Source organism: Castor canadensis, chromosome 17 (assembly GCF_047511655.1).
Source record: "Castor canadensis chromosome 17, mCasCan1.hap1v2, whole genome shotgun sequence".
NCBI lineage: Eukaryota > Metazoa > Chordata > Mammalia > Rodentia > Castoridae > Castor > Castor canadensis.
In genome coordinates, this window is record NC_133402.1 from 59,375,451 (window position 1) to 59,390,579 (window position 15,129).

At 38.1% G+C, this 15,129-nt stretch overlaps 1 protein-coding gene across 5 annotated transcripts in view; it reads right to left on the reverse strand.

Moving 5' to 3' along the window:
- The window catches only part of LOC109691805 (phosphatidylinositol 4,5-bisphosphate 3-kinase catalytic subunit beta isoform), a 121,113-nt gene that overhangs the window by 67,830 nt on the left and 38,154 nt on the right, over positions 1-15,129 (reverse strand). For all 5 annotated transcript variants that reach the window (XM_074059635.1, XM_074059636.1, XM_074059632.1 and 2 more), the window contains 2 exons: positions 7,086-7,272; positions 3,448-3,673 (listed from right to left, as the gene is read on the reverse strand). In XM_074059635.1, the coding sequence (XP_073915736.1) occupies positions 3,448-3,673; positions 7,086-7,256 (397 nt within the window). In that variant the 5' untranslated portion in view covers positions 7,257-7,272. The remainder of the gene's footprint in view (positions 1-3,447; positions 3,674-7,085; positions 7,273-15,129) is intronic.

A 15,129-nucleotide genomic window follows, 5' to 3' on the forward strand; every position in this document is an offset into this window, starting at 1 on the left:
TAGCTGGGCATGGTGACATGCCTCTATGATCCCAGCACGAAAGAGACTGAGGCAGGAGGATACTGGAATTCAAACTCAGCCTGGACTACATAACCTGTCTCCAGAAATAAAAAAAATAAATGAATGAATGAGAGAATGAGAAAGAGAGGAGAGGAGAGGGAGGAAAGGAGAGGGAAAAGTAGGGAAGGGGAGGAGACAAAAAGAATATACAGCAGTGTAGGTGTTAAAAAGAATAAAATAGATCTATGTTATTAATAGCTCCAGATGTACTACATTTAAAAAGTAGGAAAAGAATAGGTCAGTAAGCTCTTTTATGCAAAAAAGAGCACACAGAAAATGCATAAATTTTTTTATTTAGGAAAGATAATCGGAGGGCATAACTCAAATAATAGAGTGCCTGCCTAGCAAGTATGAGGTTCTGAGTTCAATTCCTTTTCACTGGAGGTTGGAAAAATTAATCATGCAGTGTGGTACCTTACACTTTCAACACAGGAAATCATCAGAATCCAAACAACAGCTCTGAAATGATTAGTTGGAATAAACATGGAGAACTAAATGAATAGGCACCCCATCTTTCAGAAAAAGGTATTTTAGCCTGCTAAAGGCAGTCTCCTTTGGAGAGGAGGCAGCAGCCGTGTTCCTGAAATGTAACTGAAATAATTGTGTATTGTTTTCCCAGGAGGCATGATCTCACCAAGCCCTGGGTAGACTCCTCATAGACAGCTCAGCACTGAAAACATCAGCTTGTTAGATATTAAGGTGAAAATTCATATCTAGCTTTTCTAGATATATTAAGAAGTACAATTTATAAACAGAGATGAGCATATACACTTATGCAATGAAAACACTGTTTATATCTTGATCAAACTGCAGGGCACACTACACAAACAGCTTATATACAATAAGCCACATGATACTGCATGAAACATAGCATACTGTTTATAGAAAGAAACTGAAATCTTTTAGCAGACCATTGTGCTGTGCTTAATGGTAAGGCCACCAGATAAAACAGCATGCTCTGCCAAGCACAGTGGTGCACACCTATAATCTAGTACTCAGGAGGCTGAGGTAGGAGGAATGCAAGTTCGAGGTCAGTCTGGGTCACACAGTGAGTTCAAAGCCAGACTGGGCTACATAGTGAAACCCTATCTCAAACAAAATAAAACATCACAACAATATACAACAAAATCCAGCATGCCCAGTTCAATTTGAATTTCAGATAAACAATGACTAATTTTCAGCCTAAGTATATCCTATGTAATATTTGGATCTGTTGTATTTTTATTTGCTATGTTTACCAAGTTTATTTAGGTAGAAGTAATGTGGCTACTTAATCCATACTTAGAACACTGAGACCAGAGAAACACTCTCAGTTTTGAAAAAGTGGTAACATCAAGGGGCTAAGATGCCCTAAAGAAACTGTGCTCACTCTGGTACTTTTCAGCATAAAGATACACAAAGGTTATATATTTTCATCCACAAAACCACAAAACAAACAACTCATAAAACATACAAAATACATTTGAACTAAATACATCAAAAATATCAGTGGATATTCCTGTCCTGGGTTACAAGACTGTAAGTAATGTTTTACACTTTCTTTTCTTCCACATATTCTTTAATTTTTTTTATGAGCACTAAAACGAAGGAATTTTTTTTTCTAATGGATGGATACAAAGTGAAGATCCTAATAAGCAAGAGAAAGTTTTCTACTGAGTAAGAACTAAAATTTTACAAAAATCTTTGCATGTCTAGAAGATAAAAAGGAGTAGCTTTTGACTGGGGCCACTGGTATGTTAGAAAAGACTTGTACCATACATGATTATAAACATGTCTGGCATGGCTCAAGGATGGTACAGAGCCTGCTTGGCAAGAGTGAGGCCCTAGGTTCAAACCCAGGGCCACAAAACTAAAACCAAAAATAAGCTAGCTATCCTCTGAAGTAACACTTTCAGTGTCATCAAATATCAGTGTCATTTAGTAAACCATTAAGTTTCTATTCTAATGTGCTCTCAGCGAGTAACCTCAGGAACATCACTAACTAGTCTCAATTACCATAAGATCAAAGAAAAGTATCTTAAAAGGAATGGTACTGCATTATCCACATTAGAGAATCTCATCAATAGAGGAAGCCAATTAGACTCAAAACCTCCAGTGATTGTCTGGTTTTGTATCTAATCTTCAAAGTCCCTCAGTCAAGTACTGACAGTAATCCTAGCTACTTGGGAGGCTGAGATCAGGAGGATCACAGTTCAAAGCCAGTCCAGGCAAATATCCAAAATAACCAGAGCAAAATGGACTGGAAATGTGGCTCAAGCAGTATAGTGCCTGCTTTGTGAGCAAGAAGCCCTGAGCTCAAACCCCAGTCCCACCAAAAATAAATGAATAAAAGCCCCTTCCTCATAAACTCTTATAGTTTGTACATCAAGTCAATCCCCACTCTAGAGTGAGATCTTGATAAGCTGTTGGCCTTGGGACCCAAGATTTCTACATGGGGAGATTCTTCTCTGTTCTTAATTTTGTTAAAATTTTCCCTAGAATTAATTTTCAAGGAATTGCGTAGACATGATATATACTTACTCTCTACAAAAATAAGTTATAATTAAAATAATTTCAGTTAAGGAATAAAATTTGTCAAAAACATGAGCTATTTATGGAAATATTAACCCGCTTAAAGTCTTAGTTGGTATAGAGAGTTCGTATAAAATATGCTCACATTTTAAGGATATCTCTCTTAGGAAAGGGCTTTGAAAGTACATGAGGTAAGGAACAGTCTTGTTTTGTTTCAGCAGTGCTGGGTTTAAACTCAGAGCCTCAAGCTTACTAGGCAGGCTCTCTACCACTTAAGCGTGCCCCCATCCCTTTCTGCTTTAGCTACTTTTCAGATAGGGTCTTGAGGTTTTGCCCCAGCTGGCCTGGCCATGATCCTTCTAATCAACCCTCCTGCATAGCTGAGGTTAAAAGCTTGCACCACACTCAGCTTATTGGTTGAGATGGAATCTTGCTAACTACTTTTGCCTGGATTGGCCAAAATTTGATCCTCCTGACCTCTGCCTCCTGAGTAGCTGGGATTGCACATGTGCACCACGATGCACAACCTAAGAATAGTTTTCTTCTTTCTAAGTAGTCAAAGACCAATAATTTTGAAAAATAAATATAAATCATTAGTTAAAAACAACATTACATGCATGCACAGAATTATCACAATGAAACCCTCTTGTACAATATGTTCTTATAAAATATTGGTAGAGGAAAGCACATATAAACCACAAGCTCTTGTATTCCATGGCAATACTTCTAAACATTTACTCTCAATTCTGCACTTTTCTTCCCAAACTGTAAACAGTACAGGTCCATGGACTGCACTGTGAAAAGTTATATCTCATGATATACTTACACAATAACAATGGATACACTAAGAAGTCATACTAAGAACTTTTAAATTACCTTTTCCTATAAGGACACCAATTTTTGAGTCCAATTTTTCTGCAGGGTCACAACTTCTTGTCACTAATTTGAGAACTGGAAGAAAAGGTCTGACATCACAAAGTCTTCGTGTTTCATCTTCAAGCTCCTCATATACCGCAGTTTGATTCACACATGCAAACATGTAGGAGTCAATTTCCATAAGGAGGTTAAACATTGGGTAATTGTGAACTTGCTTCCATAACATCTGCAGGAAAAAAAAATAAGACATATTTATCTGGAATGGAGACACTAGTCTAAGCGTACAAGACACATGTATAAGGGTGCCAAAATCAAAACTCATTCAAGCTCACCAAATGTTTAGTAAGTGAATTACACATATTATAAAACTGTGAAAATAAAATAGAAGTAAATTCCAATGTATTCCAGCCTAGATACATTAAAGTTTTGGGGGTTCTGTTTTGTTTTCTGCAGTAGTGGGGAGAACCCAGGGCCTTATAAATGCTGTGCAAGTGCTCTACCACTTGAGCCAAGAAGACCTTTAGATTTTTTTTTTGTCTCTGAGATGGAGTCTTGCTAACTTTGCCCCAACTGGTCTAGAACTTGTGCTTCTTCTGCCTCTGACTCCTAATAGTTTGGATTATAGGCATCTACCACCATGCCCAGGTGCAACATTTTTAAAGAGCGAATTGCAAGACAGTGTTGTAGCATTACTCCATGTTTGTAAAGTAATATAACAGCATAACACACAAAACATGCATTACAAGCAAAATTACTAAAAGCAAATTATCTATGGCGATTAAGAGTCAATGAGAACTTTTATATTTAATGTTCCTATAAATATTATATATTCCAATCAAAAGAATTAAACATTTAAAGCATGCATCACCAACTTTATACCAAGTCTTAATTCTTTTCCTCAAGAATTCTTTTCTATTTATCCCTACTAGCACTGCCCTGTCAGGGAGAACACAATCAATCTCTCATCCTCTCTTCCCATGTCTCCTGGATGACATAATGTAAGAGGTTCATCGTAGAAACACAAACAGGATCACAAAAAGGGATTACATATTTGATAACCAGTACAAAAACCAAGAGATGGAGATAACAGACCTGGAGTAAAAGGTGTGGGCAATCCCAAGAGTCAGTTATATAAACCAAACAAGAGAAAGCACAGTCAAGAAAAGAAAAAAGTGGGTAAATGGTGCTTCATTAAAATTAAAATTTTCTGACTGAGTATGGTGATGCACACTTGTAATCCCAGAGGCTGAGGCAGGAGGATGGTGAATTTGAGGCCGGCTAGGCTGCACAGTGAAACTCTGTCTTAAAAACTAGTAACAATAATAATAACTAAAGGATGTTATCAGAATGAAAAGGCAACCCACAGGATGGGAGAAAATGTCTGAAAATCACATATCTGATAAAAGATTACTATCCAGAATATGTAAAGAACTCCTATAACTCAGTAAAAAAACAGTCAAATTTGAAAATTGCAAAACTCCTGAAAAGACGACCCTCAAAAAAATAATGGCTGATAAGAACATGCAAATATACTTGACATGAGTTATTACAAAAATGCACATAAAAACCACATTGAAATAACACTTAATATCTATTAGGATGGCTATTATGAAGAAACCAGAGGGCTGATGGAGCAAATCAAGTGGTAGAGCCTGCCCAGGAGGCAAGAGGCCCTGAATTCAAACCCCAATCCCGCAAACAAACAAAAAACCCCAGAAAATAACAAGTGTTGGACAGGATGTAGAAAAACTAGAACACTTAAGGCACAAGGCCCTGAGTTCAAAACCCCAGTACTGCCGAAAGAAAAAAATGGGACCCTTGTGCATTGCAGGTGGAAATGTAAAATGATGCCACCACTGTGGAAAATAGTTTAGAGGGTCCTGAAAAAGTTAAAACACAGCCAAGCACTGGTGGCTCACTCCTGTAATCCTAGCTATTCAGGAGGCAAAGATCAGGAGGATTGCAGTTCAAAGCCGGCCCAGGCAAATGGTTCCCAAGACCCTATCTCAAAAAAAACCCATCACAAAAAAGGGCTGGTGGAGTGGCTCAAGGTATTGGCCCTGAGTTCAAACCCCAGCACTGCAAAAAAAAAAAAAAAAAAAAGTTAAAACATAGAATTACCAGGGGTGGAGGGGACACTTTAAATTGAACACTTGCTTAGCTTGCATAAAGACCTGGGTTCTATCCCCAGCACCAGAAAAAGCAAAAAAACAAAACACATAGAATTATCACTTGATTAAACATATCCAATTTCTAACCAAAAGAACAGAAAGCAAGGACTCAAGCCAATATTCACAGCAGCACTGTTCAAAACAGGCAAAAGCTAGAAACAATTCAAGTATCTGTCAACAATGAATGGGTAAACTATACATGCTACATACATACAATGGAGCGCTAGTCTTAAGAATGAATGAAATTAGCATACATGCTACAATGCTATAACACACAAGATCTCTGAAAACATGCTAAGTGAAATAAGGCATGTATAAGAAGCTATTTCTTATACGATTCCACTTATATAAGGTACCCAGAATGTCAAATTCATAGGAATGAGAATAGAGATTATCAGCAACTGGAGAAGAGAGAAGTTAGGATGTAGAGTTTATGTTTGGGATGATGAAAAAGTGCTGGAGATGGCTAGTGATCGCTACACAGAATTGTGAATGTGTATCTAAATGGTGCATTGTATGTCGTCCATATTTCACAACAACAAAATAGGATGTCAGGAGTGGAGACACATGTCAGTAATCCCAGCACTCAGGAGGCTGAGGCAGAAAGATCATCAGTTTGAAGCCAGCCTGGGCTACATATAGAGTTCCAGGCTACATATAGAGTTCCAGTAACACATAGCAACACCCTGTATAAGGATGATGATGATGATGACAATGATGAAGAAGTACAGGAGGAGGAGGAAGAGGGAGAAGTGGAAAAAAGTAAAAAAAAAAAAAGAGGAAGTTTAGAAAAACAATTTCATGTATATGTTGGTCTTCAGCAGAAAACTCGTCCCCAAGAGTCATTGTGAAAGATGTATGTATGTGCATGTGTGTATATGGGGGAGTGGGAACCAACTGAACATCACACAAAAAAAAGTGCGACGAGCTAACTTTGATGGTTTTAATAACCTAAACAAACATCTCAAACTCGCTAATATAGGTCAATTTTTAACTCAGCTATCACATATGTGTTAAAAACAAATTAAAGGTGGGAGTGTAAGCACGTTTGATGTGTCCATGAGACAGAACATGTATCAAAAATCTTTAAAATACAATGACTTACAACTCCCTGTATAGCTATCCTTATCTCAACTAGCAAAAACCCTTGGTCCTTCCTATTATTGCTTATACTCTCTCTTCAACAAAACCAGATATAAGGACAAAATAGTTTCTGCTGGGTAGCGAGGGGTAAGAGGGAGTAAGGGGGGAGGGGAAGGGGGGAAGAAATGACCCAAACATTGTATGCACATATGAATAAAAAATAAATTAATTAAATTTAAAAAAAAATACAATGACCTAAAAGTTAAACCTCTCTCAGATTTACCATAATTTACATAAATTACATTTTCTACAATAGAATGACATTTTACCCTAAGTGACATAGAAAGTGAGCTAAGTCTTTAGAAATTCTGGCTAGTAACATACCTGCTTAATATAAGAAATGGTAGCTTCCCGAGGTACATCCAACTGGATATAAATGCCAGTGGGCAAAAGGAAATCCACAGATACGGAGCCATCAGACGCTATCTGTGAGTCCACTGCCCAGATGTCAAGGATGTCTGCCATAGCAGGAGGCATCATGAAGTTGAAGCACATTCATAACCACGGGGCCCTAGAAATCAATACACAAAACAGAGAAAACAGCCATTAGCCAATTTTAATATGACAAGCCAGGCATAGTAATACACACTTGTAGTCCCAGCTATTTGGGCGATTGAGGTAGGAGGATTGTGTGAGCCCAGGAGTTGGAGGCCAGCCTCTGAGCAACACAGCAAGACTGTCTCAGAAGAGGAAAAGGGAGTAGGGGGAAGGAGCTCACCAATCTGCAATTAGTTCTTTGATTTAAATATAGGCAATAATACAACAGGAGGCCAATTATAAGTGATACTTTAAAAAGGCAAGAGAAAGTCACTAGAAATAAATTACTTAATATGTATTTTATTATCACTACATGATTAAATATATACCCATAGTGATTCAAATTCAAGGTAAGTCTACAACATTTGAAAGAACTGTAGGTTTAAAGATTATAGGGTCCTGAGAAATTCCATTAACAACCACTCACCACATAATTTCCTCCTAACTCTTTAGGAAATATTAATTTCTTAGCTATGCTTTTCCTACAAACTCCAATGAAAATGGCAATCAAGAGAGCCCTCTCAAGATGGGTGCCAGTGGCTCACACCTATAATCCTAAGTACTCAGGAGGCAGAGATCAGGAAGATCGTGGTTTGAAGCCAGTCCAGGCAAATAGTTCACAAGACCCTATCTCGAAAAAACCCATCACAAAAAAAAGGGCTGGTGGAGTGGCTGAAGGTGTAGGCCCTGAGTTCAAGCCCCAGCACTACAAAATACATAAATAAATAAACAAACAAATAAATAAGAGAGAGCCCTCCCAGCCTGGTACAGGGGTGGTGGCTCACCTAGCTACTTGGGAAGTGGAAAGTGGAAGGATCATAGTTCAAGGTCAGCCCAGGCAAAAGTTCATGAGATCCCATCTCAACCAATAAAAAACCTGGGTGTGGTGGCACATGCTTGTCACCCCAGCTATGCAAGTGGGATAAATGGGAGGATCTTGATCGAAGCCCACCTAGACATAAACACAAGACCCTATTGTAAAAAATAACCAAAGCAAAAAGGGCTGGAAGAATGGCTCAAGTGGCAGAGAGCCTGTCTAGCAAGCGTTAAGACCCTGAGTTCAAACCTCAGTACCACAAAAAAATAAAAAAAAGAGTGCCCTCTCTCATGGCAGGGCAGATAAAAAGAGTAACAGAGGGGGTGAATTCGATCAAAGTACAGTACTTCCCATGCACATATGGAAACATCACAATGAAGCCCCTTTGTATAATGACTGTATGCTAATAAAAAAAGAGACCTCTCTCAGCTAGGATAATTTTTATGACAATGCCATAACCCAACACCTGAGCATTAAAAAGGCCAAATTCCTCAGCTCAGCTAACAAAGCCCTTCCTGCTGTCTCTCTCTCCGGCCTCTTTCACCTTGTTTTCCCAATCACTCCACAGTCCAGAACCTTGTACCATGGTGCCTTTGCCTTCCGCTGCTAAACTTGTGTTCACATAATGAATACTTCTCATGTTAAACCCATCTCCACAAATGCATCCTTCAACTGTGCTGTTGAAGTCTCACCTATTCCTTAACACCTTCTTTCAAGAACTTATAACTGTAACAGTAGGAGAAACACAGACATTAAAGTTAAATAAAGCAAATTCAAACCCCATGTATTTAAAGAAAGAATAATGACAAGAGACAGGAATCACTTTGAAGCATTTTTTTTCTGGGGGTGGGGAAGTGCTAGAGTTTGAACTTAGGGCTTCACACTTGCTAGGCAGGTGCTTTACCACTTGATCCATGCCTCAAGCCCTTGAAGCATTTTTGAACATTAGAAACAATAATGACTTCCATGGATAAAAACATCAAATATAAAGCCAGGTGCCAGTGGATCACACCTGTAATCCCAGCTACATGAGAGGGTGAGATCAGGAGTATTGCAGTTCAAGGCCAGTCTGGGCAAATAGTTCTTGAGAATCCATCTCCAAAATAACCAGAGCAAAATGGACTGAAGGTATGGTTCAACCCACAGAACACCTTCTTTCAAGCACAAAGCCCTGAGTTCAAACCCAAGTCCCACTAAAAAAGTAATTAAAAAAAATCTAACATAGATATATATAAATCATGAGTTAACAGTAATACAAACCACCCCAGTCCCACCTCCCCCCCCAAAAAAAGACACCAAATGATTATTTTGAAAACTGATAATAGAGAAGTAAATCAAAGACATCTTGTTAGTACTGACTATATTTCAGAGTAAACAAACTATCGATAAGGGTTCTTTTTTTTTAAGGGCATGGTGGCGCACACCTGTACTCCTAGCACTCAGGAGGCAAATTCAAAGCCAGCATGGGCTACATACCAAGTTCAAGGCCAGCCTCAGCTATACAGTAAGATTCTGTCAAGAGAAGGATGGGGGGAGTAAGGGGAGGAAGGTGGGAGGGAAAGAGAGATTAACAGTTCTGATTTCATCACCAATTACTACATACTACAGATCAGGCTTTGCCAATGCCACCATGCCTCTAATCTATAAATTCCTCTCATGTGATGAGGAACATTAATAGTTCTCACCTCTAATCCAAGTACAGAACCCCTTATAAATATTTTACACATAATCTGAAATGAAATTATTGATATAACACATACACACACATAAAGTAATGCATTACTCAGTATGTAAGTGCTTAGACATGACCACCCACTCCTCAATAAGGTACTCAAAGTTTGTGCCCACACAAAGAACCATCATGGATGTGACAACTGCAAATATGGAGTGATTTGGATGGGTTATATTGATGATCAAATGCCACTACCAATGGTGCCATGATTTTTCCAAAACAGAAAAATCACTACATTAAAATCATACCAAACATACTTTGTATTACATTGATATATAATAAACAGTTCAATTGTAGACTTGGATAATAAAAACCAGGCTTTTCACCTAAATGAATATCAGAAAGGAAATTCAAACATCACCTTTACCTAAGATACTGACTTGTGGTACAAAACTGTCCTGGCATTGCAGGATGTCTGCTTATCCATTACAGGACAGTAGCACCTCCCTCAATCACTCCATCAGCAGTAAGAACAAAATCACTCCCCACAGCCAGGCATGGTGGCCCTTGCCTGTAATCCCACCTACATGAGAGGCAGAGATGGGAGGATCACAGTTAGAAGCCAGTCTGGGCAAAAAAAGTTAGTGAGACCCAATCTCAAAACCAAACCAGGAATGCTGGCACAGCTACATGGGAGGCACAAATAAGAGGAACCTAGTCTGAAGCCAACCTAGGCAAAAAGCACAAGACTCTATCTGAAAAGTAACTAAAACAAAAAAAGGGCTAGAGCTGTGGCTCAAGTAGTAAAGTGGCTGCCTAGTAAATGCTGGACCCTGAGTTCAAAGCCCAGTGTGGCAAAAAAAAAAAAAAAAAAGAAGGAGGAGGAAAGAAAAAGAAAAAAAATCACTTCTCACAAATTTCCAAAGCATCATACTTCTACTTTCAGAACCACTGCTCTCAAACAATTCCTATTTCTCAAAGTAATGAGGTCTTCACAATGCATTTAGATCTAACCGAACCCTGTATTTCAAACACTAATGAACATCAGTTACTGTACTCTCTTGTTTGTGATGCTGGCGATCAACCCCAGGACCCAGAGCATGGCTGTGACACTGAGCTACCCACCTACTTTCTTGCACCTGTCTGTGTTTGTCATTGGCCAATTCTTAAGTGAAATTTAAGAAGTTCTAAGAGGAGAAAACTTAGCTCTTTACCTGACATAAGGAATGTTAAGTTCAGTATAACTAGCTTGTAGTTTTCAAGACCTTCAGTATAAACTTACTCATCAGACTACAAACCCCAGGCAGGCTTGTAGCATGGATATAACCCTATAAAGTAAGTAGGTATTGAGGGAGGAGCGGAATTCATGAAGTGTTCTGTGCTATAATTAAAATGGTACATCCTTTGTCAGACTAAAATGTAACATGGTGCTAAACAAATGAGGTAGCAGAACAACTTAGTAAACAGATAAATCTTACTAGAGGCTTTTTTGGGAGGTGGGGGGGCATGTTTGAGACACGGTCTTGCTATGCAACCCAGGCTGGCCTTGAACTTACCATATTTCTACTTCAGCCATTCGAGTGCTGGGATTACAGGTGCTTACCATAACAACCAGCTTTGCAGAGATTTTATGAAAACAAAATTATTGCTACTAATTTGAAAATAAAATATGTTCTGTGTCATATTTCCCGTAGCCAGCCTTATTTCATCAAGAGCAATGCTTGCACACGAGAGTCCATTCCATGAGTTTCAGATTGGGAAGTATCTTAAGAGTAACAGACTTTTCCCATTTTAAAGAAAAGAAAACTAGAGCCTAGAGATATATAATAAATCATCCAAGAAGACAGAGAGACAGAACTAGGACCAAAGTCAATGGTTTTTCCAAGTAACTAACATACTGTTTTCCTGTTTTATTTATTTTCTTTAAAGGAAACATTCTTCAGAGGGTTACCTAACCTTGGGAGATCTTAAGTCTTATTCTTCTGTCTGAGCATGAAAGATAAAGATCAAAGGCTGAGACAAGGAGATGTTAAAACTATGAAAACAACTTTTCAAGAGACAATTAACTCAATTAAACCCTTGAACTGTGACTACCCCATGTCAGTTATTCCCTGGCAGAAGAGTAACTGGGAAGTAAACTCCCCAGCAATGTAAAGTCAAGCCCCTGAATGTTAGTTCTTTAAATCAAATGATAAATAGAAACCAACATAAGTTGGTTCAATTACCGACGAACAAGTTCAACCGAAAACTACTTTGAAAAATAACGAAAGAAATTTTAAGAGACTGAAACGATTTTTTTTTTTAATTAAAAGTAAGAAAACTGACCAGGTATTTCCCTTCTATTATATGATACGGTTAGGAGAAAAGTGAATGTTCATAAAATACATTAGTAGTGGAAGGAACCATGCAGTTATGATGAATGCTACATCTGCACTGGAACCTTCAGTTTCATTCAGAGGCCACTTAGATGAAATGCAATGGGATTTGGTCCCCCGCTCCCATTCCAACATTTCTCCTGGCAGCAAATCAGTGTTAATTGCTTAAAAACTAATCAGTGTGGAGCTTCATCTTAAAAACTTACTATTTTATCTGAATCACTCTAATTCTATGTAAAAGCTATCTCTAAAGTAATTCTGAAAATTATTAAACCATTTCAGGGGCTAGGAATGTGGCTCAAAGGAAAAAAGAAAAAGAAAACATTTGTGTGTGGTATTGTTAATAAAGGACATGAAAAATACAAAATATAAAACAGTACACATAATGTAATTAGAATTGTGTTTCTAATTTTTTTAAAGCCCACAAGTAACAACCTAATTGCACAGAAATTAAGACTAGAAGGAAAAACTAACACAGGTCAAAACTAAATGTAGACTGGCACCAGGCTCACACCTATAATCCTAGCTACTCAAGAGGCAGAGGTCAGAAGGATTATGGTTTGAAGCCAGCCCAGGCAAAGAGTTCAAGAGACCCTATCTCAAAAATACCCATCACAAAAAAGGTTTGGCAGAGTGGCTCAAGTGGTAGAGTGCCTGCCTAGCAAGTGTGAGGCCCTGAGTTCAAACCCCAGTACGACCACCAAAAAAAGATGGACTGGAGGTATGGCTCAAGTGGTAGAGTGCCTGCTTTGAATGTGCAAAGCACTGAGTTCAAACCCCAGTCCCACCAAAAAAAAAAAAAAAAAAGAAAGAAAGAAATTAAACTTATAGTAAACTTTTTTTTTCCTAATGTTTCTTTGATGAGAACATATAGTTTATATATTGTTTTAAAGTTCTGTTATTCAGGAGACTTTAAATGAATACAAAGGTTAGAGGTAGGCTATTCTTTTATTTTTTTTCCCCCCGAGGCAAGGTCTCACGTGTAAACTTGTTAGTAGCCCAGGCTGCCTAGAACTTGTTAGGTCTATATTCATTACTATTTCTAAACTATGGATCTACATTCTTAATTTTTAACCTAACTATGTATTTATGAATACTTAAAGTACCTCTATAAAACAAATTTTTAAATCATAAGCTAGGTTTATTTCATGAATGCAGAGCAATTTTTTAGAACCATAACATATACTTCATACACCAAAATGACTTCTGTGACTATCGTAAACATAGACAAAATTAACTTGTTTTGCATTCCTCTTTTTTTTCAAAGCTTCTCTCAGCATCTATAATGCACACGCAGCTGGATCCCATCATAATACACTCCTTATAGAGTAACGCGTATACCTAATATTAAAATAGTACAAACTTGGCCAGGCACCAGCCTGAAATCCTAGCTATTTGGGAGGGTAAGCTGGGGGAATGAGTGGATTGTGGTCTACAGCTAGCCCAGGCAAAACATTTGCAAGGCCTTCATCTCAACTGAAAAATGAGTGCCTGCCATCCTGCTACTGCAGGAAGCATAAACAGGAGAATCACAATCCAGGTTGACACTAGCAAAAAGCAAGACCTTATCTCAAAAAAATAACCAGAGAGGGCTGGTGAACAGGCTCAAGTGGTAGAGTGCCAGCCTAGCAAACATGAGGCCCTGAGTTCAAACCCCACTACCGCAAAATAAAATAAAATAAGCCAGAGAAAAAAGGGGTGGGGTGTAGCTCAAGAGGTAGAGTGTCTGCCTAGCAAGGACAAAGTCCTGAGTTCAAATCCTAGTACCACCCCCCACCCCAAAAAAGTACCAACTTAAGTAACAAATGTTTTATAAGTAAAGTTTCTCCTCAAGAAAAAAAAAGGATTATCATCTTTGATCTTAAAAGATAAGCACTATGACCTGGTGTGGTAGTGCTCACTAGTAATCGTAGCACTTGGGAGGCTATGACACAAAGATCTCAAATTTGAGACCAGCCTGGGGTATATGGTGAGACCACATCTCAAAAAAAAAAAAAAACAAGCTGGGTGCTGGTGGCTCATGTCTGCAATACCAGCTACTTTGGGAGGCTGAGATTGGGAGGATCTCAGTTTGAGCCCAGCCTGGGCAAATAGATAGCTAGATGCCACCTACAAAATAGTTAGAGCAAAATGGACTATAGGTGTTGCTCAAGCAGTAGAGAGCCTGCTTTGAAGTGCAAAGCCCTGAGTTCAAACCCCAGCCCCATGAAAAAACACTATAAAATAAATTCAACAGAGGAATTAAAAATTAAATTAAATTAAATTAAAAATTAAAACTATCCACATGTTACATGTTTTACCAATTATAAGTAATTTTAAGAGTGTAATGTTGTAAGTCACTAAGTACATATTTGACTTTCTATTCTAGATTCTCTTTTTAATGTGGTATAAATATAAAGCACATCAATACTGGATCAGATCCATAGAGATTTTATTTACTGAAACACTAAGAGGTCTTTTTGACAGTATGGTTTCATCTATCTATTTTAGGTAGCTAATCATTATACAATTTGGACTGTATGACCTTGAATAAACTGCCTAATCACACTGAGCTTCAATATTCTAATTTATGAAAAATAACAGTAATATCCACCTTGAAGTGTTAACGTAAGGATTACATAAAATACACACAGGTAAAAGGACCTTGCATAGCATTTGGCATTTAAACGTGCTCAATACATGAAGACTGGTATTAACTTTCCTGAGGACTAATATAAGTAAGAACTGTCTCTTTCCAGTGAAAGTTATGCACAGCATATCACCAGCCCTGATTGCTGCCTGTGAAAGGAGTTAGAAAAGGGTTTCTCAAATGGTGCTCTCCAATGACCTATTAAGTAGTTTGACCACATGCATTTCCCAAAATTACTTTCCGTTTCTAGAGAAATCCCACAAAACAGTTCTGTGCTAGCAGAGCTGTGTTATTTAATTTCTCTTGAGTAACAGTTAAAAGGCTGCTGTGAGTCTTCT